Source organism: Erpetoichthys calabaricus, chromosome 15 (genome assembly GCF_900747795.2).
Source record: "Erpetoichthys calabaricus chromosome 15, fErpCal1.3, whole genome shotgun sequence".
NCBI lineage: Eukaryota > Metazoa > Chordata > Cladistia > Polypteriformes > Polypteridae > Erpetoichthys > Erpetoichthys calabaricus.
The window spans coordinates 13,219,259-13,245,219 of record NC_041408.2 but is presented as its reverse complement, the minus strand read 5'-3'; the positions used below and the strand labels follow the sequence as shown (position 1 = coordinate 13,245,219).

Genomic DNA, 25,961 nt, shown 5'->3' with positions numbered 1-25,961 from the left:
AATACAAGTAAAATATTATCAGCATATAAAGCTTCCCATAGTAATCCTTCACACTCTGGTCACAACCTTCATCACAATCATGAAACGTAATCTCCACATTACTAACCGAGAATGGTAAACCGGATGGACGCAGGGACATCCGGCCATGGGCCGTGGACGCAAAAGACGTATTGCGCAGGCGCCCCACAAATCCTCTCCCCAACCCAAGCAACGGGAACCGGATGGAATGCAATGAAACCCATTGCACACGAAACGGGACACACACAAAGAGGAGGATTCAACAAGCTCCTAGCACACAAAAAAAAAGAAGCCGCGAGCACCACACAAAGCCCATTGGACACGAAACGGGACAGACTACGGACATAGCACACGAAACGTACACAAAAACGACGATTCAGACCCACAACCACAGTAACTAGGGTTACCACTTTTAATACAAAAAAATAAGGGACGCATACTGCAGCGGGTGCCACATCCCAGTGCCAACACTTTGCAGACTCTACTTAAGACCCGCCCTCCTCACTGGACAGTTAAAAAGACCAATCAAACTAACGATGACATCAAGTATTACCCAATCAAAAGTAGGAAAGGAGGCATCTTCATAAAATGCGTGTGGGATGATTTGCATGAGACGCTGCTTTAAAAAAAATGATAAAAAAAAATACGGGACAAATCCCGTCCCGTATTGATTCAAAACGGGACGATTCCGTATTTTAAAGGACGGATGGCAACCCTAACAGTAACATAAATAACAAATGATACACAAAGCTCCATTTCTAAATGAACAGTCCGTATTAAACATACGTCATCTCAACACGTTCACACTATGCAGCATAGGTGGATCTCATTACAATGAGGCACTATTAACCGTTCAACCGCAGAAAAGGCTCCATATTAACAGTGAGTGCGATCCTCCTTATTACTTATCCATATTTCCAACGCTGAAGAACAAACAAGTCATGAATTCACTATCACGGGTACAAAACGATACGGCTCGGGTAACGGGACCAAACACACGAACTTACACTCATGCAGCGCGCGTCTCACAGTGCTGCATCGAAACAGGCATGGGTTCAAAATGAAACACCTCCCGTCTCAGACATACAGAAACGGCAGCGAAGGGACAAAATAAATAAACGCAGACGTCTACAACGCGCATCTGGAATGCCGGAAAACAAGCAGGCAAGGCTCCAAAAAGAGAAAGCTCAACTGACCGACATACACAAACGGGCAAGGCTCAATACAAACAATGCACGCTGTAAACTACAACAGGCTTCTCACGCAGCACAGGCAAATCGATTACAGCTCCAAAACAACACGTCCCAAATGCTGGACATACAACGACGCGCCTCTCAAATGGCACAAGCAAAACATACACGTCACGGACATCAACGACAGACACCTGCTATACGCTTGCGCCAGTTAGCTGACAACGCGTTCAATACTGAGTCCACTATTCAGGAAAATTCATTGGGATTAATGAATGTCATTTGCAATCATTGTCATTCACTTAACTTCCCTGAAGAAACAACTAGCAATACAAGTACACTGCCTCCTTTACATTCATATCCTGAATATCTACAGAAGCTTCTAACTAACGATGTACCTGAAAGTAAAAACTTTATGAACTGCATTAGATCCTACAAATCGGTATCCACTATGAACATGAACAGCAGCACTGCACGTGACATCCGTCTTGCAAAACAGTTAATTATTGATTAATGTACAATAACATACAGTCACTTACTCAACACCATTCATAAACTTCTACAAACGTTGATGAATAATAATATTCCCTTTGGAGGAAAGGTACTTTTATTAGGAGGAGATTTTAGACAGTGCTTAGCTATTGTTCCACATGCCATGCGCTCAGCTATTGTTCAGTCCACCTTAAAATACGCAGACAATTGGCGTTGCTTTCAAAACATACAGTTAGTACAAAACATGCGATGTCCAGATCCAGATTATAACAATTGGTTATTACAACTGGGAGATGGTACACTCACCAATACAGATAGACCTCACCCAGATATTATTACAATTCCTCAAGCCTTTATCTGCGACGACTTAGTTACACAGATATTTGGAACAGCAATCTCATTAGACCAAATGCCCCTTTTAACACAACGCACTATATTATGTCCAAAAAATATTAATGTAAAAAACAAATACCCAAGTCATTGCATTACTTCCTGGAGAGACACAACTCTTTCTAAGCTCTGACAAAGTTGACTCTGATCACGACAATAACCATCTTCATTGACCTTACAAGTTCTGACCTGGAATGACCTTTTACACTTAAACGGCGTATACAAAGAAATTTTCCAATAAACCTTTACACTGTGCCACACACTTTATTGTTTGCTTTCTATATGCATCATCTACACCTTCACACTATTCTATATCTCATTCATACATCACGCTCTTTGTCATTTCCCAACACCAGGGGTTGGCGAGCGAAGCGAGCAGGGGGCGGAGCCCCCTAGTAGGCATAGAACACATCTCTGATGCAACCCCCATCCTCTCCTAAAAGCTCTCACTCTCGCCACATGCTATCCTGACCACAGTCTGTGCCTCTCTGTAAACCGACATCACAACAGACACTAAGCATTCATTCACACCTCCAGTAGCTTTGTAGATGCTCACCTCTTCCCCTTTCACAACACCTTGTCAAACAACCTTCTCCAAATATATATTTGCTGCTTCCTTCCTCTTACCCAATGCTTTTCCTGCATTTGCCCAACAAAGATCACATTTGTTGCTCTCATTCTATACACAAAACTGAACTGCATTTCACCAACTTTATCTTTATCCCTGATATTTTCCATCCATCCATTTTCCAACCCGCTGAATCCAAACACAGGGTCACGGGGGTCTGCTGGAGCCAACACAGGGCACAAGGCAGGGAACCAATCCCGGGCAGGGTGCCAACCCACCGCAGGACACACACAAACACACCCACACACCAAGCACACACTAGGGCCAATTTAGAATCGCCAATCCACCTAACCTGCATGTCTTTGGACTGTGGGAGGAAACTGGAGCGCCCGGAAGAAACCCACGCAGACACGGGGAGAACATGCAAACTCCACGCAGGGAGGACCCGGGAAGCAAACCCAGGTCCCCAGATCTCCCAACTGCAAGGCAGCAGCGCTACCCACTGCGCCACCGTGCCGCCCTCCCTGATATTTTTTCTCTAGCAATTTAACTCAACTACTTGCTCAAAAACCTGGGTCACTTGATATGACCCACACTCCAAAGGATCCACCTTTCCTTGGTATACTGGAATAAGCACACATCCAGTCGTCAGGAATTCTCAATCACACACAATAATGTTGCAAGAGTCTGTCAACCATTCAACTGCAGGACCTTGATCTGGCTTCAATAATTCTACTATCACTTCACAATAGGGCCCCACTACTTTACCTATCATCATGTTTTCAGTGCTTTTCAAAATGTTCAGCTCAGTCCTATTTTCTCACAACAAACATGCTTACTCCACTTCTGTACATCTTTCTAGGTATTCTAAATCCCATTACTACCAATCACAACATTTTCTCTAACATTATTCAAGCTATTCACACCTAATACATCCTGTATTTCCTTTGCTGTTTCATTACCCTGAAGAGATTTTCTTTTTCCTTCTTCATACTGAAGCTCACTTACAAAGTCCTCTTAGCTTCTTGTACCCTTACAATTCCTTTTCTAACATTTTGCTTTGCTTCATTTTGTCAACACCTGCCTTTGTTTTCTACCGCTATTCTCTTCTTCAATTGCCATCTCTACCCTCAGCATTTCACCACCATCTTTCCTTGTATCTCTGTGGTCTCTATCAAAATGCAGACATTTTCTATAGCTTTCAACCACCAGGCATACGTCATCACTTCCCTCTTGTCTTTTCAGCAATGATGAATCTGAAACCTCACTACCAATATTTCAGCAAATTTAACTCTCACACCTTGCTGCTTTAAGCTCAGTATTTTTCCAACTACAAAATAGTGATGTCATGATCTACAATCTTCTCCAGAAATCACCTTCAACATAAAAATAATGAAGTACTTAATCACATCCATGTTTTGTAGAATGCCCAGTGGGGACTGGACAGTTGTTTGGCCTTAAAAACCCATAAATGTTTATTTTCTCCAGCATCCTATCAACTGGAGGTTTTGGTTTTCTCTCCTAGCCATATGACTACAGCATTGGACTGTGCCTTTTACCAATTATAACCATTACAGACTTAAAAACTGTTGGTTGTAAGTAGTTTAAGCCATGCATAGGGATTATTTAATTTCAATTGCATTATGGCTGAGACAATAGTCGATGACATCTTCCATCATGACTGGCTGGCCACATCACTGATGTAAATAAAAAGTGACAGGCTCCAAACATTTGCAGAAACACCAAACTGCAGCCATATATATATATATATATATATATATATATATATATATATATATATATACACACACACACACACACACACACATATATACACACACATGCACATTGGGTATAGAAAAGAATATACATTTCTTGTTTTTTATTTTTTAAAATTCTTCTAAACTGTAGCTGTGATATCTTTCACTTGGATATTATAGATTGCATTGAGTAAGTAAAGCTGGAAAAAATATTGGTTTGTGTGTTTTCATTTAAGGCTGTAAAGCTAAAATAAATTGGAATATTTCGGAGGGGGTGATTCTTTTCTATATCCACTGTGTGTGTGTGTGTCTGTATATATATCTTATATAATTTTTAACCCTTGCACATCTCACAAAAAACTGTCAAGCAATCGATTCCTGAACTATGCTAGTTTATAGCAGCACATAATGGGCCTCCACCCCCAGAGTGTGATGACAAAGGAAGCTGGAGGTTTAATGAGAAAAAAAAAAAAAAAAAAATCATGTAGACTAAACAAATTCCCAGCAGCGCTACCCATACTAGCCCACCCAGGTGTGGTTTTCATTTCTGAAAGTTCAAAAAGATACTTCTCTTATTACAAATTAAAATACAAAGACATCAAGCCATTCTCCACTATCTGTACATTATGGCTCATTCACTTATGAGTTGGATGTTATTTTATTTTTTCTTAATAAATAGTGAAATAATAGTGCAGTGCAAAAAATGTAACCATAAGCTACCACGAGCACCTCAGGGCTTTTATCATAAGGAGACATTTTTAATAAAACTCAAAGAAAATAATGAGATAAGAAAAAGTCACATTTAAAACAAACAGAAAATGATCAGAAATTAAAACAATAGAGTCAAGTATAAGGCAACAGGTTCTGTGCTAGAAAACTGCACCAAGCCAAGTTTCCAAAAGATGTGCACTACACACCATACACCCTGTCACCCAAAGCTTCACAGATATCACAAACAGTAATTCGATTCATTGGAGACAAAAGGAATCTGTGGTGAAGGCGCACAGCTGTGTCTGGAGGTAGGAAAGGTTTTTGATCTTGTCACTGGAAGAGAGGAGCGTCCCTATTTCAAAATATTTCCGATCTAAAGAGAAATGAGGGTTGGTTGAGTTCAGGGTACTGAAGAGACTGGCGTCTCTTGTGATTGGTTTATTCCCATTAATGTAAGCATGTCATAAAGTATTATAAGTTAATGGTTTGCTTGTTTTATCCATGTGGTTTTCCACCTTTGATTGCACATCTACTCTCTAAGTTCACTTATACTTATTTTGTTATTTATGGACAATATATACAGTATTATTTATCTGTAATTGCATTTGTCCTGTTAGTCTGTATATTTGCTTTTATCTGCTGCTGTATGCATCTAACTTTCACCTTGGAATTATTGATGTTTATCCAAGCCAATCTAAATTATTAGGAATTACCGTATATACTCACGGATAAGTCGGGGCTTGATTTTACTGTATAATTTCTAATATTTTATAATGTCGGTCGTATATGTCAAATGAGGAAAACTCATGCTATTGGTCCAAGAGATTACAATATGTTAACGCCCACCCGAGAGAGTAACCACGGAGCACACTGCCCTTTTTTTCTATGTATTGTGCCTATGTGACCACAATGTAATACCCAAACTATTCCAAAGTGACAATGTTTTGTGTTTTTTGTATCTCACACACTCGTACACCTTTATCGCAAGAGCATCCCATACCTACGATGGAGTGTTCGATCAGAAGAAAATATGAAGCTGGTTTTAAATTAAACGTCATTGAAGTAGCGAAAGAAATTGGTAACTGCGCTTCTGCAACAAAATTCGATGCATCTGAGAAAGAAGATGGAAAAAAAGTGTATTTTTGAACGGGCGTATAAGTCACGATCTGATTTTAAAGGTTTCAAGATCCGACTTATACGCGAGTATATACTGTATATATTCGATCTCATCAAGTCCCAACCCAGCTTTGATTAGCATTCCACCTGACCCAGAAATGTTCTAAGAAATTCTTTCTGAAAGTAATTTTGTCTTTCTGAAAGGAATCAAGAAATATTTCCACCAACTTAAAAAGGCTGACATCAGGAAGAACACATATACTTAAAAGAAACTCCACTACTTTACCTCTTTAGAATACAACACTGTAGTACAGTGATCCCTCGCTATATCGCGCTTCGCCTTTCGCGGCTTCACTCCATCGCGGATTTTATATGTAAGCATATTTAAATATATATCGCGGATTTTTTGCTGGTTCGCGTATTTCTGCGGACAATGGGTCTTTTAATTTCTGGTACATGCTTCCTCAGTTGGTTTGCCCAGTTGATTTCATACAAGGGACGCTATTGGCAGATGGCTGAGAAGCTAGATTGCTTACTTTTCTCTCTCTCTTGCGCTTTCTCTGATCCTGACATATGGGGATTGAGCAGGGGGGCTGTTCGCACACCTAGACGATACGGACGCTCGTCTAAAAATGCTGAAAGATTATCTTCACGTTGCTATCTTTTGTGCAGCTGCTTCCTGAAATGACATGCTGCACGGTGCTTCGCATACTTAAAAGCTCGAAGGGCACGTATTGATTTTTGACTGAAAAACAAACTCGGTCTCCGTCTCTGTCTCTGTCTCCCTGCTCCTGACGGAGGGGGTGTGAGCTGCCGCCTTCAACAGCTTTGTGCCGTGGTGCTTCGCATACTTAAAAGCCAAACAGCCCTATTGATTTGTTTGCTAGAGATTGTTTTCTCTATCTATGTGACATTCTGTGCTCCTGACACGCACTCCTTTGAAGAGGAAGATATGTTTGCATTCTTTTAATTGTGTGACAGAACTGTCATCTCTGTCTTGTCATGGAGCACAGTTTAAACTTTTGAAAAAGAGACAAATGTTTGTTTGCAGTGTTTGAATAACGTTCCTGTCTCTCTACAACCTCCTGTGTTTCTGCGCAAATCTGTGACCCAAGCATGACAATATAAAAATAACCATATAAACATATGGTTTCTACTTTGCGGATTTTCTTATTTCGCGGGTGGCTCTGGAACGCAACCCCCGCGATGGAGGAGGGATTACTGTAGTTGTGTTTAAGTACAATATGTTGGAATAACTGTAGATGTGAGTGGTGTTTTGAGACAATAGAATTGGACATTTTCTGGTCTGGATGGATAAAAGCTGGCACACAAACACTGGTGAATCTGCCTTCTTTGTATCATTGTAACATCTACAGTTATTCCCAGTTTCAAATAAAAACTAACAGCGTCAGACCCCTAGGGCAGTAGTATATATCGTGACTGAGAGAATAAAAGTGAAAAAGAAAAAGGTAACTTTTACAAGTACTATAAATGTACATCATCTCTTATAGACACAAACCAAATGTATGTGTTTACTGTATAATATTAACAATAAGAGCAGCTCACTACTTTAAACAGCAAACATAGGAGTCAGTCGGGATCGAACCAGGGACTCTTTATTACAAGTCAGCAAATCTTACCACTACGCCATGGAAGCAGTTGTACTGTCCTTGAACCTTTTGTGAAAGTGTTTATTTGACCTTTGGACTTCAGGCTTCACACATTATATAGTTTATGCCAACATTTTGTCATTTACTACTAAAATATGAAAAACGTTTCTGTTTTAACAATGTGTTTACACAGATTATTGTAGAAATGGAACACACATGAAATGCATTTGTTCCAAATAATGATCTATTATTTCCACTCTAAAACTCCAGCAATTCACTCCCAGATAATCAAGGCATGAGCTGGGAGAACTTTGTGCACGTTCTGCGGCGGTGGGGGGATGGAATAGTAGGCTGCTTGTCTTTATTTTCACATTTACAGGACAAAAGATGCCTGATGGAGAGGTGCGATGAGATTTAAGGAGGGCCAGATCTACGAGTTTTTTCGTAGGCTCTGGTAATTCTAGTGTTAACCATGTAAGACAGAAAGAAATGACACTTCACAAAAACAGTTCAATTCATGGAAGGGTTTAGTAAAAGCTGAGAAGCCTTGGCCTAGAAATATCATAAACATCTACTTGCATATGTATGAATTGCTTTGAATAACAGGTCTTCCATCATCCAAAATCATAAAGTGTGACTACTGATAGCAGAAACCTAGATAATGCTCCAATTTGTAGCATTAATTCTATATTACTGAGGGGTCCTGACCCAATGGTACAACATGTTAAGGACCCCTCGGATTATAAACCCCTGGAGCCCCTGGAACACACATACAGTTATGTCCTATAGTAGTTCATAAACTTAATGTTTGATAGCGAAACTTTTACACAAATGATGAATTATGGTACTATACAGACTGGGCCTTGTCAAATATAGACAAAAATGGTCTTCACGGCCTTTACCTAACCACAAGCAACAGCAGATTTGAAATAGAAAGACTAGTGTCTAAACAGAATAACCTTTCCTTGATTCATCAGGCCCCTAAATAACAGAGGTTCATACAGAATAAATGATCCGCTATGGCAACCCCTAAAGGGAACAGCCGAAAGAAGAAGAAGAATACAGAATAAATCAGCAACTACAAAGAACACTAAAATATTACTGTCAAAAGGAGGAAGGTAATGAAAAACAGGTATGGCAGAATAAAGTCACACCAGGTTCACCAATTAATGATGAACCAAGGCATGCCATGCTGAATGAACTTAGACCCTATAAACACTACAGCTTTTCATATAAAGATAAAAGTCTCTCTCACTACTCCCCATTGCAATACTTGCAACTGACTGCCCCTGTGACTTTTTACAAACATCTAACCCCGATTAAACATAGTGAATTTAATCAGGGCATAATTTCAAGGGGCTTTAGAAGTACTGAGCCACTGCAAAGTTTATTACATTTATCTGTACATATAAATTGCTAAAGTGTGTACATCTCTCACACAATTACTTGTGAAACACTGGAGTTAGAACCTTGATCTAAATCTTAGCTTAATCAAAATCTTACAGCCATCAGCAGAGCATCGAGCAAATTGCAGGAGCCAATTAGATGATGAAGAACATCATAATAGGAGGAAGACAACAAATGGCAGCGACATCTGCTGAGCGTCTATTGCAGGATACAGAATGCAAGAACTACAAATATGGAGAAATGTATGCCGATAATCAAGAAAATCCTCAGATATTTGTTCAGAATTCATGATCAAGCATAAGTTCTTATGTAAAAAAAAGTGGCAGAGAATTTACTGTTGATTAAATGTAGCCATTTCTAACTCAAAAGGCTCCTCACACTACCTTCTAAAAAACAACATGCTTATGATAACATCCAGTTTTTGCAATTATTGTATTTATTGATCATTGAACTTTACTAAACATGCATACAAGTCTACAAAATGACCTGCGATTAGGTGATTGCAGCACACTGATCGAAGAACAGTGGTAGCCTTCACAATGGCAAGAAGAGCAGTGACATATTGTGAACATCAAGTAAACTGCAGAAGGCACTTAAGTGACAAAACAAAAAGACACTGAAGAACATAGAACAAGCAAGATGTGATCTTGACTATACAGCAACTGATCAGTAGGCAAACATGGGAGGTCATAGGCATGCAGGACAAAGTCTAGGATACAAAATACAAGAACAACGACAACTGAGAACATTGAGAAATACTGGAAACTTCCAACCATATGCAAGCATCGCTTTTACATCCTTATATCACTCAATGTTTAAGGAGCCCTGCTTAGCAAAGTTATATCACCAATGTGATCACTGAATTATTTTTTAAAGTGACAACAACAGAATGTGTTGCCAAATTGTAAACGTTCCGCCTGCTCTATATGAACCAGTAATAAAATACATTATGACTTCTAAAGGTGGAACTGAAAGAAGCATCAACAGCTCCTAAATTTTTGTATCAAGGGGAGCATATGTTGATAATCACCCACGCACCCAGTGATGGGTGTTCAGAGTTCATAATCACGTTCATCACTATATTAGAAGACTACACCTGAAAACATACAGTAAATGTCATTTATTATTTCAAGTATGTTTCCTTTTTCTCAATAAAAAAAAAAAATCATTTCATTTTTAACTTAACTTGCTTGCATGGACTGGCTGTTGGGCAGGGTTGTGGGGTCCAGCCGCTGTGGGGCATCTTTTGGCAAAGAAAGATTCGCTGATCTTGACTTTGCCGACGAAGCTGTGATCTTTGCGGGGTCAATGAAGGCTCTGATCGGGGCTCTCAAGAGACTCAGCGAGGAGTCAGAGCGTCTGGGTTTGCGAGGGTCCTGATAAAAGCCAAGATACAGGACTTCAATGACCTCTTGGGCACAGCCATCAGCAGTATGTCTGTCTGCGGAGAGAGTGTTGACCTCATCGAGAGGTTTACTCACCTCAGCAGTGACATTCATGTCACTTGTGACTCTTCCTATGAAGTCAGTAGATGAATTGGGAGAGCATGGGAGGTCATGAGGTCGCTGGAAAGGGGTGTGTGCCACTCCCGATACCTATGCAAATGGACAAAGGGTCTAAGTCTTTAGATTCCTGGTGCTCCCTGTTTTACTATATGGTTTTGAAACATGGACGCTATACAGTGACCTGAGACGAAGACTGCACTCCTTTGGTACTGTGACTCTTCAGAGAATCCTTGGGTACCACTGGTTTGACTTTGTGTCAAATGAGCGGTTGCTCACGGGGTCCCAAATGAGGCACATTACCTGCATTGTGAGGGACAGTCAGTTACGGCACTAAAGCCATGTTTACTCAGTTCCCCAAGGGTGATCCAGCAAACAGGATCCTCACTGTTGAGGACCCGAGTGGCTGGACCAGGCCAAGGGAACACCCACGTAACACCTGACTGTGGCATATAGAGGGTCATTTCCAGAAGGTGGGACTGGACTGCGCGTCTACCTGTGGGATGCCAACCAGGATCCCGAGCTATTGAGTCATACGGTGGGTGCGGCAAAGCGCTGTATCAGTGCATGCTCCCCAACCTAACCTGACCTATCTTATGTGGTCTCCATAAGGCCATGTTCAGCTTGCTCCATATTAGCTACCACAGGTTTTAAAATGTTTTATAGTAACTGAAAGGAGTAACCCCTTTGAAAACATGACAAGAATCAACAGCTCCTTATCTTTAACTAGATTTTTATTTGCATTTTATTTTAGAACCACAGATCCACATGTTTCACTATAAATTTTTAACAACTGACGTACAGGCAGTTTGGATGACTTGCTTGGGGTTGTATTGTGAGATGAAAGTGTAGCTAGAACCTAGAGATGTTTGGCTTGAAGTTCAGGGCCTTAGAAGCTAGACCTGCACAGTCAGCTTTAACATGGAAAAAATAAATTCATCATTCTGTGGTTTGCACAAGATGACTAACAGAGGGTCAGAATCAGGAAGTGCACAACCCCTTCAATTCTCAGATCTAACCTTCAAAAGCAGTAAACAGAAAGCATAGCAATTTACTGATATAAAAAAGTAAGATCATCTGCTTGTAAGAGTTGTTAAAGTACACAACATGGAGTTTAAACAGTAAGTTTTCTCCTCTAGGTTACTGGTGTTAGTTATAAGGAAGTGCATTTAAGATGACACCAGCAACAACTTCTTCACACAAACTCTAATGTAGTTGAAGCATAAGACCTGAATGAGAAAAAAATAAAAACAACTTAGTTTGGAGGGCTGAGAAGTGTACTGTCCTCTACAAAACGTGCTGATGAGCCATGCAGTGGAAAGACAAATTATTGCTATACTAATGAATCATCTTGCTCTCACCAACAAAGCTGAAGCAGCATCAGAACCTGAATGTCCTGGAACAATGGTACTGAGACTGGGCCCAAGCTGTTAACTTTGACAAAGCAAAAATTATGGTCTCCTTTAAAAAAAACACACTTAACCGTACCCTGTACACATACACCTGCACATAAAGTATGTATGGCTTATAATCAATCAGTGCTTCAGGGAGCTTCTTGTCTGCCACCAAAGCACTTCAGGAAAATGCATATAGAGCTCTCATGAAGCCATCAAGAAGAGACTACGTCTGGCTGAAGATTTTGGAAGTGTGATCTCACCAATCCTCCTGAATGGAAGAAAAGTGTGGGACCAGATAACATACCCGGAGAGAGAAAATGCAAACTTGCTGCTTGCCATAAAGTAGCTATCTATCTATCTATCTATCTATCTATCTAAACTGCTACTCATGACAGCACTTTGTGGTTTTATAATACTAATGCTAAGCCTTCACCATAAAGATAACAATGATAATGCTCAAAATAGTAGGAGAATAAGGAGAAGGAAAACATAATAAGGTAGGATACTGTACTAAGCTGCACCTAACTGCCGCCACTTGATCACAACAATATTTAAGAATAATACAGTAACGTGAAACCAAGATGCAAAGAACAAGACCAAAACACACACACACACACACACACACACACACAGAATAGAAATTAAACCAAATAACAGGAATGTTTATATAACAACGAATGATCCACAGCCATACTTTCAGAAGAATCACCTTCCAGGTTATGGCCATGGGACCTGCCTTGTAAAGTACCAGTTACTACAACTAGCCATGGCTACAAGTTGCAGTGTCACATACTGTGCTCTCTCTCTGTGATCCCCCCTTATCATCTGCGACACTATTCATCAAACAATCCAGGAGCCTATGTCGGCCTACTTGAATCTTTCTGGGCTTGCAAAATGTAATACAAATGTTCCAGAGATTTGTGAAATGCAAAGCTCAGAGTACCTGTGAAACGTTTCGCTGTTGGTCACCCAATCCAGCCCAGCTTAGCTTTAGGGTAATATGCTGGTTGCTACAGTACAGTTTGCAATTATGGTCACCTGTGCTTCGATATTGCGATACTGCTTGCGATTCACATATGCGTGCTCATTCACACTTGGAGCATTGATCTTTGTACGAGTGCTGATTTGCAAGAAGGCAGCTTGCTTTAATATTAACTCATGTGGAGTCATGGGGAAATGTATATTTGCTTAATACCGCATGTGCCATAAGGTCATTTAGAATTTTGCGCAAAATTCAAGAAATGGTCGGTTTCAACCACCCAAATCATCGCTTTTGCAAAGCTGCATTTTTCTGTGGCCAAAAAGGTTAATTTCGGCTGACAGTGCATGGCTTCTCTGTGTAGACAGATTGACTGCGTAACAAACAAGATTTGCTACGAATATTAGTTATAAAAAGATGTCCGTTTGACAGAGAATGAGTTCACTGTTGTCTAGCATTTCAAAAACATCCAAGTCCTTTGCAGGATATGCATGCCAACCTCTGTATGAATGGCATCTTCTGGCAACTCCTAGCGAGCTGGGATGTCTCACAGCTCTTCTAAATCCTGTAGAAGTTAGGAGTAATTTCCAAAACTAGGAAAATTAATAAAATGTTTTTACTCTTACTCCTAAGAGTAGTACCAAATTTACATCACTTCATGAACTTGGAGCCAGTTTGGACCATTTTCCTACCCTGAGACGCTTGACAAATACAGGCAGAGACTCATACTGCTTCTCTGTACTATGGAGCTAGGAGTCAAATATAAAACTGTGTGCCATCATCTCCCCGGGACAATCCCTCAGAGCAAATAACCACACCAGTGGCATGGAAAAACTGGAGAAATTAGCATCAGGAAAGCCTCAGTTGGAAACTAAACAAGCTGTTATCACCAAATGGCGACAAGAAATATACAGCAGCAAAACAAACTGGAATGCTACCAGAACATTAAGTGGGACTACAACTTGGCACCATACCTGGACATGATAAAAGACCCCAAGGACAGACAGAAACTGACCCAGTACAGACTGAGTTGCCACAGTCTAGTAGTAAAAACTGACCACCACTATCAAACATGGAGACCCAGACAGGAGAAACTGTGTGAGAAGTGTGACTTAAGAGAGGTGGAAGACTAAGAGCACTCCCTACAGCAGTGCCCCAAATATAAGGCAGTGATGGACTCCTACTTCCCACATTTTCAGAAGTGATCCCAGAGTTTCCAGCACTGGATAACATAAGCCAACCGACCATTCCTCTGGGGGGGAAAATACCAAGACAGCAGACACAGCAGCCAGATACATTACAGGGTCCAAAACAGCATGAATGGTCTATGCATGCACTTTTTTTTTGTAAATATACTTGTGTAATTGACTGTACAGTAATGCTAATGTACAAGAATACATTTACGTTTTAGGGAGTAAATTAGAGTCATTAAAATCAAAGACTATACAAAGCCTACTGCAGGACACTTCATGTGCCTTCACCACAGAGATATTGATCTCTCCGTTTGTGCTCTTTCACAGACAGACAGTGTGGTCATTAGGAAGCATCTCACATCCCCGAACCCTTGACACAACTATTTATCAAATACCTTCTTAAAGTTTCTTCTTTGATAACTCTTCTTCTTTACATCTTTTTTTTCCTCCTCCACTCCTCCCAGGTGAGCTTTGCCCCATACCTCTCCCAATTCTGATTCACCCAGGTCCTTTTTAACCAGGACTTAGGAGTACTTCCAGCACAACATCACTGTAGCCAGGAAGCATTTCCAAGTCATGAGGAACTTTTTCTCAACAAGAGTGATGGCCTGTCACCAGCAGCTTCCTCTAGCAGCACCCAGGAACCCCAACAGGGTTGTCCACCAGAACTACAACTACCATGCAACCCTGTGGGTGTCCAAACAGGATTCATACTAAAGGGATGCTGCCAACCAGCATATTGGAGGAATACTTGGCCCCATAAGGCAATCTCCCTCTGTCATTCAATTCCAACAGCCTCTTGACCAGGAAAGATTCTATTAATCATAACCAAACCAGCTGGGATGCCCATCTGTCCACATCTTCCTTTACAATATATTTCAAAGAAACCAAGCTCATTTTCAGCATGTGATCACATATTTTTCCAGTTCTTAAAGACAGACAAGCTTTTTAATCTCTTCTTTCACCTTCTTCAAAATGCAGCATCTCCTCACTTACTTTCATCTGCCCTAATTTTGTTATTTCCTTATTCTCCTATATAATGTATGTTACCTGCTCTTTCCTTTTCAGTTGTACACCTGATGAAGGCTATACAGCCAAAGATTTGCATCTTTCACCTTCTTTCCTTTAGCATTGAAATAACATTTAAACTTTTTTTCCTAAATATTACAAACACACACACACATATATATATATATATATATATATATATATATATATATATATATATATATATATATAAATAAATACATTCCTTTTTATTTAATTACTGTATTATTGTTATCTTCAGCACTTTTCGTTATCTTTAATTCCCTTATTGCTGTACTCTTATTGTTGACTGGCACTATAACTGTTCTACTCCTGGTTTGCCAAAACATGCCGATACTCGTCATGCCAATAAAACTACTCTGAACTGAATTAAAATGCCACAAAATGAATACTGTCAGATGACGGTTTTCATCTTGGATGTTACTGAACCGGTTTTTAAAAAAGGCCAATTGCTTTGAACCCACTTACAATATAAACGGTTTCCTTACATTCTTATTTTGCCAAGTCCCAGAGAACCGTCCAGGTTATGCTCCTGCTTTGTGTCTAGGCTTGCCAGGACCTGGACTATGAGTTTTAAAATTGACCGCAGTTTTAGGGAATGATGTACTTGTGTCTCTTGTCACTTCTTTACATCCTTAACTGCATTACACCAAGTGATTGCACGGTTGCCTGGCTATTCAAGCTGCCTTTTAAACAAAAAGAAAACTGCCCGCCAGTCCCCACCCATTCTCGCCAGCCTATTCGACGTCACGTGCAATTCTCGTGCCAAGAAAAGAAAACAATAAAAGACAAAAGAAAGCGATATGAAGATACACGGGTTGACTAAACTGGATGCGAGCAAATGAGAATAAAAATCAATAAATCAACATGGCCATTTGTGTCACTGCCGGCGGACGTTTTCGGTCACAAACATACACGTACGTACAACCGAGATTCAGCGCTTCGCCCTGGGGAGCGGACGAACGCTGAAGTTCCTGCAACTTCTCATTTCGCATTCTGTCAGCCAAGTACACTAGGCCACGCCAGCCCGTCATGTGAGTGGAGGTTTAAAAAGCCCTCGAGGTGCCAGCCTGGCGCTGCAGCCCGGAGTTTTGCTTACCTGCACAGGTCCTGGTACCACAACGTCCCCTCCACAACTTGCACAAGTAAAGCAAGACATGCTGCCGCGGAGGCTACGACTGTCGCTCTTATCATTCTCCCCATTATATTTTAATCCCGGCGAGGACACTACTGAATACACCTGCTCCACATAATACTGCAACTCCGTCAAGCCAGCGACATAGGGAAGAGATGGCGTCACATGACCGAGCAAGCCCGCCTGACCCGTCGTCACGTGGGGCGATACGATAGAGGCGTGGCTTCAGTTGACGCGCTCCAGCTAGACGTGCCCGGGTGCAGTTCTGCGCAGAAATCCGCAGCTCCGCTATCTGAAAGATTTCGTTATTCGCACAGTAACTGACATTCCCCATAAGTTTAAAGATAGCGGCCCTGGGGGTAAATATGCGAACAGTCTTGTGTTAGGGACTCCCTGTTGCCTCCACGAGCAACGTATCGGAGAATGATTAGGCTGCGCAGACTGCGCCCGGGTCGTAGGGTTTGGAGTGGAGTGACGTAGCGCAGCCGTTTAGAACGGTGGAAGTAAGTCGTCAGGCAGTGCTATGAGTAAAGACGAAAATGATAAGACAGACTTAACTTATAGATATCTCGAAATGTACATTCATGCTTGAAAGTCTGTGAACCCATTACATAATTTGTATTTTTTCTGTTTTTTAACCACAATATACATTCAATCAGAATGTGTCTATTCATCGTTTAAATAAAAGTGTAACAGTTCAGTAATCACAGGTCTTCAAAATTAAACCCATAAATATGTTTTAATTGTGAATACTTTTTAACAACATCAATACAAGCCTACAACACATCCTCTTAGGATGCAAGTTTGTGCTGACAGAGGGACGTTTTAGGTGGCAACACAACCAGGTCTTAACAAAGATAGTTGAGTTAAATAAACACCTTAGATGCTGCAAATCCCAAATACATTCAGTTTGTTAAGTCAGGTGGAAATGTACAAGTGAAAACCAACATCCCTCCTCACCCCCTGGCAAGTCCCCGTTTTCCGGGGACAGTCCCCTTTTTCGGATAACTGTCTCCACTCAGAAATATGTCCCCGTTTTGTCCCCGGTTGTTTGTGTATGCTAGTACGTCGTAATGAAACTGCATTTTCACAACCAGGCATGAATTCTTCTCGAGACGTATGTAGTCTACGCTCCACTAGCCCCCCCCCCCCCCCCCCCCCCCCATGTCCCCGGATTGGCCCAAAATATTCTGGTCACCTTAGCTCATACCTCGCTTTTCCCAGCTGTAATCACAACTACCCCCAGGCCAGAAATCATGATGTGGTCGACACCTGCAAAGAAGGTCCTTTTCACTGAACTAACTATACCTTTTGAGGAAGAGATGTCAGTAGTATATGAGCGGAAAGGATCAAAAGTGCTCGGATCTTTCAGCATAACGTCAAGAGGCTGGTAGGAATGGAACCATCTACCGTGTCGATGAAGAGATTTTGTCCGCACAGCAACCATCCATCATCTTTGCAGTTCTGGCAAATAAGAAAGAATTTTTCCATCACGTCCCATTTAAGTACAACAATGAAAAGAAATGTAAGTAATGTTTAACAAATTACACGATTTATTCATATATACAATATTGTTTTACATGAATTTAACATCCATCCATCCATTTTCCAACCCGCTGAATCCGAACACAGGGTCACGGGGGTCTGCCAGAGCCAATCCCAGCCAACACAGGGCACAAGGCAGGAACCAATCCCAGGCAGGGTGCCAACCCACCGCAGGACACACACAAACACACCCACTAGGGCCAATTTAGAATTGCCAGTCCACCTAACCTGCATGTCTTTGGACTGTGGGAGGAAACCCACGCAGACACGGGGAGAACATGCAACCTCCACGCAGGGAGGACCTGGGAAGCGAGCCCAGGTCCCCAGGTCTCCCAACTGTGAGGCAGCAGCACTACCCACTGCGCCACCGTGCCGCCCTGAATTTAACATGAAAATATTTAGTCAACCTATAATTTTTAAACATTTATGTAAAGAAAACAATACTTTATGATCACTGACTTCATAGAAGTTCTCGAGTTTTTGTCACTTCTAAGTTTTTTTGATCCAGATTTTCATTTGACGACCTATTGTTTGTTCACTTTTTCTGGTTTTTCTCTATGAATCATGCAGCAGTACTCTACCATCACACTGACATCCCAACATCCCTGATACCTTCTTTCCAGTCAAAAATGTGAGGTGAAGTAGGTATTGGTACTTCCTTCCATGTGGTACAGGACTTATTCCTGAGAGATCTTTCTAATTATTTTTGTTGTATCCTTGAATTTTGCAGGAAAAGAAAGAACAGATATAACAATACTCTCCCAGAGTCAGAGACAATCCGTATGCTACCCTGTCCTCTGGATCCATGTCCCAACCCAAGGCCAAGGTTTACATCCGAAGCTTGGCAGCTGCCATACTTCAGAGCCATTGGGCTTTAGCAGCCAGAAGATGGGATCAGATCAGAATGTTCTCTAAATGCTGCAAATGAGACCCCCCCACTGCTTACAGAGTTGCTTTTTATAGCCGGCTTCTCCAGGTATTCTTGTTTCCCTTGAACAGTCCACAGCCATTAGAGTCGTGTGTCGCTCTTAGATCCAGACCCAGGGATGCTACACTATGACTTATTCCAGCTATATTCTGACCTTATTATTGAATAAATAACTGTTTTTCTTAGACATTGATTTTAATATATAAAATATTAAATCAAAACAAATTGTCATTAAAATAAAATATTAATATTTCATTAATAATAGTGCAAAAACAAAAAATACTTGACAATGAAAAAATGTTATGTGATAGAGAAAAATGATTTTCAGTTTTGAGCTCAGTGCCCAAAAATATATAAAAATCACTTGAAATAATCAAAACAATTTTTTCAATGTATACCTGCTGTGATATAATAACAACTCAAAAAGTCTCACAAAGAATTGGGGAATGACCCCGTATAATGTCCTGGACAAAAGGATTGAAAAATTCTGACAAATATTAAGGGATTCTTCCACAGAATGCCAGACCATCAGTTTGACAACTGAAACTGGGCACAGAGTGAATGTTTAAATGTTCCAGTAAGTCCACTAAAACAACATAGAGTATAACAGCTTATGTACCTCTGTAACTTATTATTTTTTTCCTTTTAGTTAATTGAGGTTCAATTAATACTGTCACCATGTTCTGTTCCATAATTAGACATATATAAACGAAAGACCTGTGTGTGTATGGAGCAGACCTCTCTGCGCTCACTGAAACACAGCCACCAGATGGCACATACATGCAATTTTAAATTTTTTTGGCAATTGTATGCACCTCACTTCTCACTACGAAAGACCTGTGTGCAGCAAACATTGCCGTGCAGCAACGACATCATGCTAATGACACAAAGAGACAAAACGTTGAAACGTGCAATCACTGCAGCTCAGCAACTTGCAAGTGAAACACCTCAGCAACAGAGGGCAAGGCTTGAAGTTTTCACTAAACACATTATCTCTCTGGAGATATTTTCTCAAGACAAAGATTAATAGGAATCTAACATATGGTTTTGCCAGTGTCTTCTTACGAAAGCCAATGGGGCAGCAAGCACAGGTAGGTCCACATCCTCTGCGCTAGGTAATTCTTAAGAGTTAACTGACTCCTCTCCAAGTTCAGGAATATAGTAAAACTGCTAAGTAGTCTTCGGGTTATTTTTTTTCGAAGACCACAAGTAGCTAGTGTAAAACATATTTTAAAATTTCAGAATGAACAGGAAACTATTTGTAGTTACATCAAAATGAAATTCTCATATCTCATTCGCAATAGGAAGTTATTCTGACATATACTTCATCCAGCCATTTCCTTATCCAGTTTAGGGTCATGAGGGTTAGGAACATATCCTCTAGCAATGCATGAACAAATCCTGGATAAAGTAAGAGTTTATCACGTGATACATTGACACACATTCATTACCTCAGATAAGCAAGGTACTTCACACATCTTTGAAAGTACTGATAGAAGGTAACAGCGAATATTTTAAAGGAAATTCAAGCATTAGGACATGGAAACATTGTCAAAACGTCAAGAAGGATTACAACCAGGGCAACTAAACTGTGCACCAGAATCCTACTTGCTAGTCTAAACTCATGGACAGTAAACATTCCAAATATTTTCTTTATAGTGAAGTTGGCACCAGACCCAAAACACTAAACAAGTGTTGTGCTAAAAGAAGAAAGGACACACCACACTGGCAGAGTGAAAGGGATTGTGAGATAAGAACCAAGATCAGAACCAAAGAGTGAGTTTAACCTAACGTCAAAGCTAAAACAAATTCTCAAACTCTTAGCTGAGGAAACACAGCCTAGTTGAAATGTTAAAGCACTTTGTAAAAACACCCAGAAAAGTTTTTGTTCTGATATAATCAACCTTGGACAGTTCAAAGGTCTTTGAGGCTGACCTTTATATCCTTTGACCCACAATGTCACATACAGCTATACTTCACTCTCTACCAAATACTAAATCCAAAAACAAATGAAATGGTGTTTTAAGAAATAAAAATATTTTAGACCCTTTTAAACATCCTTCCATCCATTATCCAACCCGCTATATCCTAACTACATTCCAAAGACATGCAGGTTAGGTGGATTGGCGATCCTAAAATGTCCCTAGTGTGTGCTTGGTGTGTGTGTGTGTGCCCTGCGGTGGGGTGGCGCCCTGCCCGGGGTTTGTTTCCTGCCATGCGCCCTGTGTTGACTGGGACTGGCTCCATGAAATCTGACAACAGAAATAAATTCTGTGGCTCAAAAAACCTCCAAAGCTAAGGGCAGCTGAACATAACAAAAAATAAGCAATGTCAATCACAACAACGACAATTCATAGTTGAAATCAAAATTTCATGAACCTAGAAAAAATGAACAAAACACCACTAAATGCTTTTTGAAAAATGCAAACTTTGTACAAATTGCTGTCAATGAGGGCGACCTTTAAACAGCTGCACTGACGACATCATCATGATGACTTGTTATGGGTCGTAGTGAATTGTGAATTTCCCCTTGGGATTAATAAAGTATCTATCTATCTATCTATCTATCTATCTATCTATCTATCTATCTATCTATCTATCTATCTATCTATCTATCTATCTATCTATCTATCTATCTATCTATCTATCTATCTATCTATCTATCTATCTAGTCACAGCTCAATAAAATGGCAGTGTCTCTTTCCTTGATAAACTCAGAATCCATTGTTCTGCTCTGGATTGGTCCTACCTTTTCGCCTAATCCTTTTGTGTCTCCTGGTCAAACTCTTTATCTTCTCCACAGAAACTGTTCATAGGTATGCCTCAACGATCAGTTGCTGGGTCCACTTCTCTTTCCTCTCTACATTTGTTCTTTACACAATGTTATCTCTTCTTATAGCTTCTCCTGCCACCTCTATGCTGATGACATACAGATCCTCCTCTCATTTCCCTTTTACAACCCACAGGTTTTAGCCCAGATCTGCAGCTGTCTCAATGTCATCTCATTGTGAAGGAAAACTGACAAAAAAATCAAAGTAAGTTATCCCGTACTTGCCTTCTGATTCTCCTTCCTAAGATTTGTATGTAGGCTTTACTCATGAAGATGTCACCCTTTCACCATCAGTCATGGTAAGGAATCTTGGCATAACTCTAAAGTCCTCACTTTCATTCATTGAATATATTTAAATCTTCAGCGGCCCAATCATGTTGATTCTTTATTCATAATATTCAGAGGATTCAACCCTTCCTCACTAATTATTCAATGCAACTCCTTGTTCAGGCACTGGTTCACTCTCAGCTGACTATTGCAATTCTCTCCTGATGGGGCTGTATTCAACTACTATCCAAACTCTCCAGCTCCTCCAGAATTCAGCTGGTGCTCTCTGTTCCATGTTTCACTCCTACTACTCCTCTGCTTCTTTCTCTTCACTGTCTCCCTTTCGCTGCAAGGATCCAGTTCAAAACTCTTGTCTTGACATATGGTTCTCTGAATGATTTAGCTCCTCAGTTTCTCCCATCTTTGGTCTCTCCATATGTCCCTTCAAGAGGTCAACGTTCTATTGCCAGACGTACCATGACTGGACAATGCTTTTCTGTTCTTGCTGAAAATCTGTGGAATGATCTCCCTTTTTCTATTCAAACCATACCCAATCACCTGCTCATTAAATATGTTGGAACTCCTTAGTTGTTTCTTCTACTGGATAGTTACTGTCATTGTCAATTTCTGATCTGCAGGGCACCAGTCCATCATAGGGTGAACACACACACTAGGCCTAACTTAGCACTGCCAATTCATCTAACCTGGATGACTTTGGACAGTGGAGGGAAAAGAGCAGCACTTGGAGGAAACCCAACACTAACATGGGCAGAACATTCAAACTCCACACAGTTACGCTTCCACTTCACCACCATGCCAATAGCTGCTGTCGTACTGACAAATAGTTTAGGATACTGATTTTTTTCTCTTAGTCTAGTTGCAAGTATTGTATAACTACAGTATACAGCAATAGTAGTAGTATTCCCATTTGCTGGGTTTTTATGTTGTTCTCTTCTGCTTTAGATATTTGTACCATTTAATATATCATAACTTGCTTTGTCAGTCACCTTAGATAAAGGTGGTGTATAAAAGGTGGAGGCGTCGAAGAGAAACAGAGTGCATGGCGTATAAAAATTGTATATCTTCTGTTGAATCACTCACAACTGAGCTCAAACTGCCCCTGGATGCAACTTAAGCACAACAACTGAACGCCATGTGCTTCATGAAATGAGTTGCCATGGCTGAGTGGCTGCATACAAGCCTAAAATCTTCATGCTCAATGCCAAGCATCAGCTGAAGTAGTGTAAAGAATGCTGCCATTGTGGAAATGTGTTCTCTTGGGTGGTGTCATTTGTTGGGTTTGGCAGATGCCAAGAGAATGCTACCTTCTAGACTGCATAATGCCTACTGTAAAGTTTGGTGGAGGAGAGATTCTGAGGTGGGGTTATTTTTCAGGGTTTGGATTAGGCCACTCAAATGCTATTTTTGTTGAGCAAATATTCCCACAAACAAATTCAAGATTTTGTGGGAAGGCTTCCTATAAGAGTTAAGTCTGTTATAGCCACAAAGGGGGAAGGCAGACCCATCTTTATATTCATGGTTGTGGAATGGAATGTCCAAAAATGATATAGGTGTGATGGTCACAAACATTTAGCCATATACTGTACTTCAAATCGTTGAAAGTCAAAAATTAGACAAAAAACGTGCAAGGAATGGAGCAGAGATTCTAGGGTTAATTGCAGATGGAAGCAACACAAGAAGCTAATACTAGTGAGAAATTAGCATGTGATGGGGGAGGGGTTGATACTAGATGATATTATATGTTACAAACTGTACTCTGGGATGGTGGGGGGGTTTTTATGGTATTTTCCAGATATGATGTCATAGAGTTTTATCTTTTAGTTCTTACAGCTTGAGAAGACATGGCTAGTGACAAACATCACCCATGGAGTGTGCTCTCTTTTGTATGTTCTGGAGCTGTTCAGGTACGGTGTTTTGAAATTACATTGCCTCCTATACATTTCTGTTTTGTCGCAGTTTCAGGGCCATTACCAAGATTTCACTGGGCTTTGGCCAAATTAGTTAGGTTTTATTGTGAAATGAGAACTTTGAGTTCCTATACTATATAGTATAAAACACTTTTCATTAAGAGTGGCAAGGGAGCTGACACCATGAATCAGCTGATAACTCTCAATCTGCTTTTTTACTGGTAAAGTTTGACATGAAATGCATATGTTAGAGTCCGCAGACACAAGTCTGAGCCTAGACACACCATCACAGATATTTAATTGATATCAGGAAGAAACTGAAAAGAAAAACATCTGAAGTCATTCAACTTGTCATGAGGAGTGTGTGATGATCTAAATTCCAAAATGTCAATAATTACATTTACTTTTTTTTTTAGGAAATGGTCTAATGTATATTTTACTTGCTCGGAAAAAAGAAAACCATTTCACCCTACTCAAGAAGGCAAAATACATCAAGCATGGTTGGTGAGAGTTTCATTTTACAAATTTTAATTATATGCAATGCTGTTAGAAAGTGCTAATCAAAGTTATGGAGTTGAGGGGGCAATTTCCTATTGAGGTAATTCTAATACTTAAATTGTGTCCACCTGTTGGGACTTTTTATGGTATGATGCTTTCAACGTTTCCTGTGCTTAAAGGATGATTTTTATATTTTGTGCGAGTCCTTTCTCAGGCTATTTAAGTCATCTGAGAAAGTTTGTTCATTGTATCTGTGAGTATTACTATTTCTGTTTGCGTTATGTATTACAAACAATGCATTAATTTGGTGTTACTATTTCTTCCTTTGAATGAAAAACTGCACATTTCTCTGGCCAGAATTTGTCATTAAGTTCTGAACCCATATAGGAACCTTCATTAAACTGACCTGAAATACAACCAAATTTGATCATTTTCTTGTGTTTTGTAAATACTGTAGTACCCCTGAATTCAGACCTGAGAGGGACACACTTCTCAGGTGGCTGAGACCTGTCTGAGAGCATGGGAATATCTCGAGAAGGCAGTTATAAAATGCAACTCTCCGGAGAAGAGGAGCAGACACCATTAATTAGAGAGCACTTAAATTGTGTCTTCCAGTTGCTAAAGCCCATGGGACGGTAAACTAGCTAAATTAAATTTGCCCCACAGCATACATAGAACTAAATGTATACTTACTACTTTTGTTCAGTTCTTTTCACTTGATTGATTGCACACTACGCATGTACTGAATGTTTCCCTCAGTAGCTGTCACCAGAGAGCCGGAGTGCACACATGCACAGTGTTACTCGGATGGAAGCAAGCACTGTGTTTGTGAATAAAGGCAATACTTATGAGAAATAACACATTCATTTAATTTGTAACACATTAGAACCTATCTGCCCAGCCTTGTAACCTGATGCAAAATCTGTTGCTCCCAGACTGTGGAACAGTCATCCTCCTGCACTGAGATCGGTGCAATCAGTTGAACAGTTTAAGGCCCAGCTTAAGATTGGCCTCTTTAAACAAGCCTTTGGGTAGTTTTTGTTAGTATATTTTTACATTATTTTATTTTTATTATAACTTCTTTGGTCTTTTACTTTATTGTACTGCACTTTGCGATGCCTGTCTGAGAAAAACGCTTTATAAATATATATTACTTACTTGCTACAAAAAAGTGTAAAAAATGAATAATGAATTCACTCATAACATCTACTACCTCAAGCTGTGTTCGTCTATACATTGTAAGTTTATTTCTTTCGTTTTCTTGCTTTATGGTTACAAGACATGGACACTATCCGGTGACCAGAGACGAAGATTGGAATCCTTTGGTACTGTGTCTCTTTGGAGAATCCTTGTGTACCGCTGGTTTGACTTTGTGTTGCTCACAGAGTCCCAAATGAGGCACATTACCTGCATTGTGAGGGAGCGTCAGTTACGGCACTACAGCCATGTG

The 25,961-nt window shown here is 40.3% G+C and overlaps 2 protein-coding genes across 3 annotated transcripts in view; one reads left to right on the top strand and one right to left on the bottom strand.

Annotated features, from left to right (window-relative positions):
- The window catches only part of igf2r (insulin-like growth factor 2 receptor), a 116,203-nt gene extending 99,514 nt beyond the window's left edge, over positions 1-16,689 (bottom strand). For both annotated transcript variants that reach the window (XM_028820866.2, XM_028820867.2), the window contains exon 1: positions 16,480-16,689. In XM_028820866.2, coding sequence (XP_028676699.1) covers positions 16,480-16,583 — 104 coding nt within the window. In that variant the 5' untranslated portion in view covers positions 16,584-16,689. The remainder of the gene's footprint in view (positions 1-16,479) is intronic.
- Positions 16,690-23,959: 7,270 nt separating this feature from the next.
- LOC127525974 (serologically defined colon cancer antigen 8 homolog) overlaps positions 23,960-25,961 on the top strand; it is a 59,559-nt gene continuing 57,557 nt past the window's right edge. The window contains exons 1-2 of the mRNA XM_051919529.1: positions 23,960-24,010; positions 24,430-24,517. The gene's annotated coding sequence lies outside the window, so the exon portion shown is untranslated. The remainder of the gene's footprint in view (positions 24,011-24,429; positions 24,518-25,961) is intronic.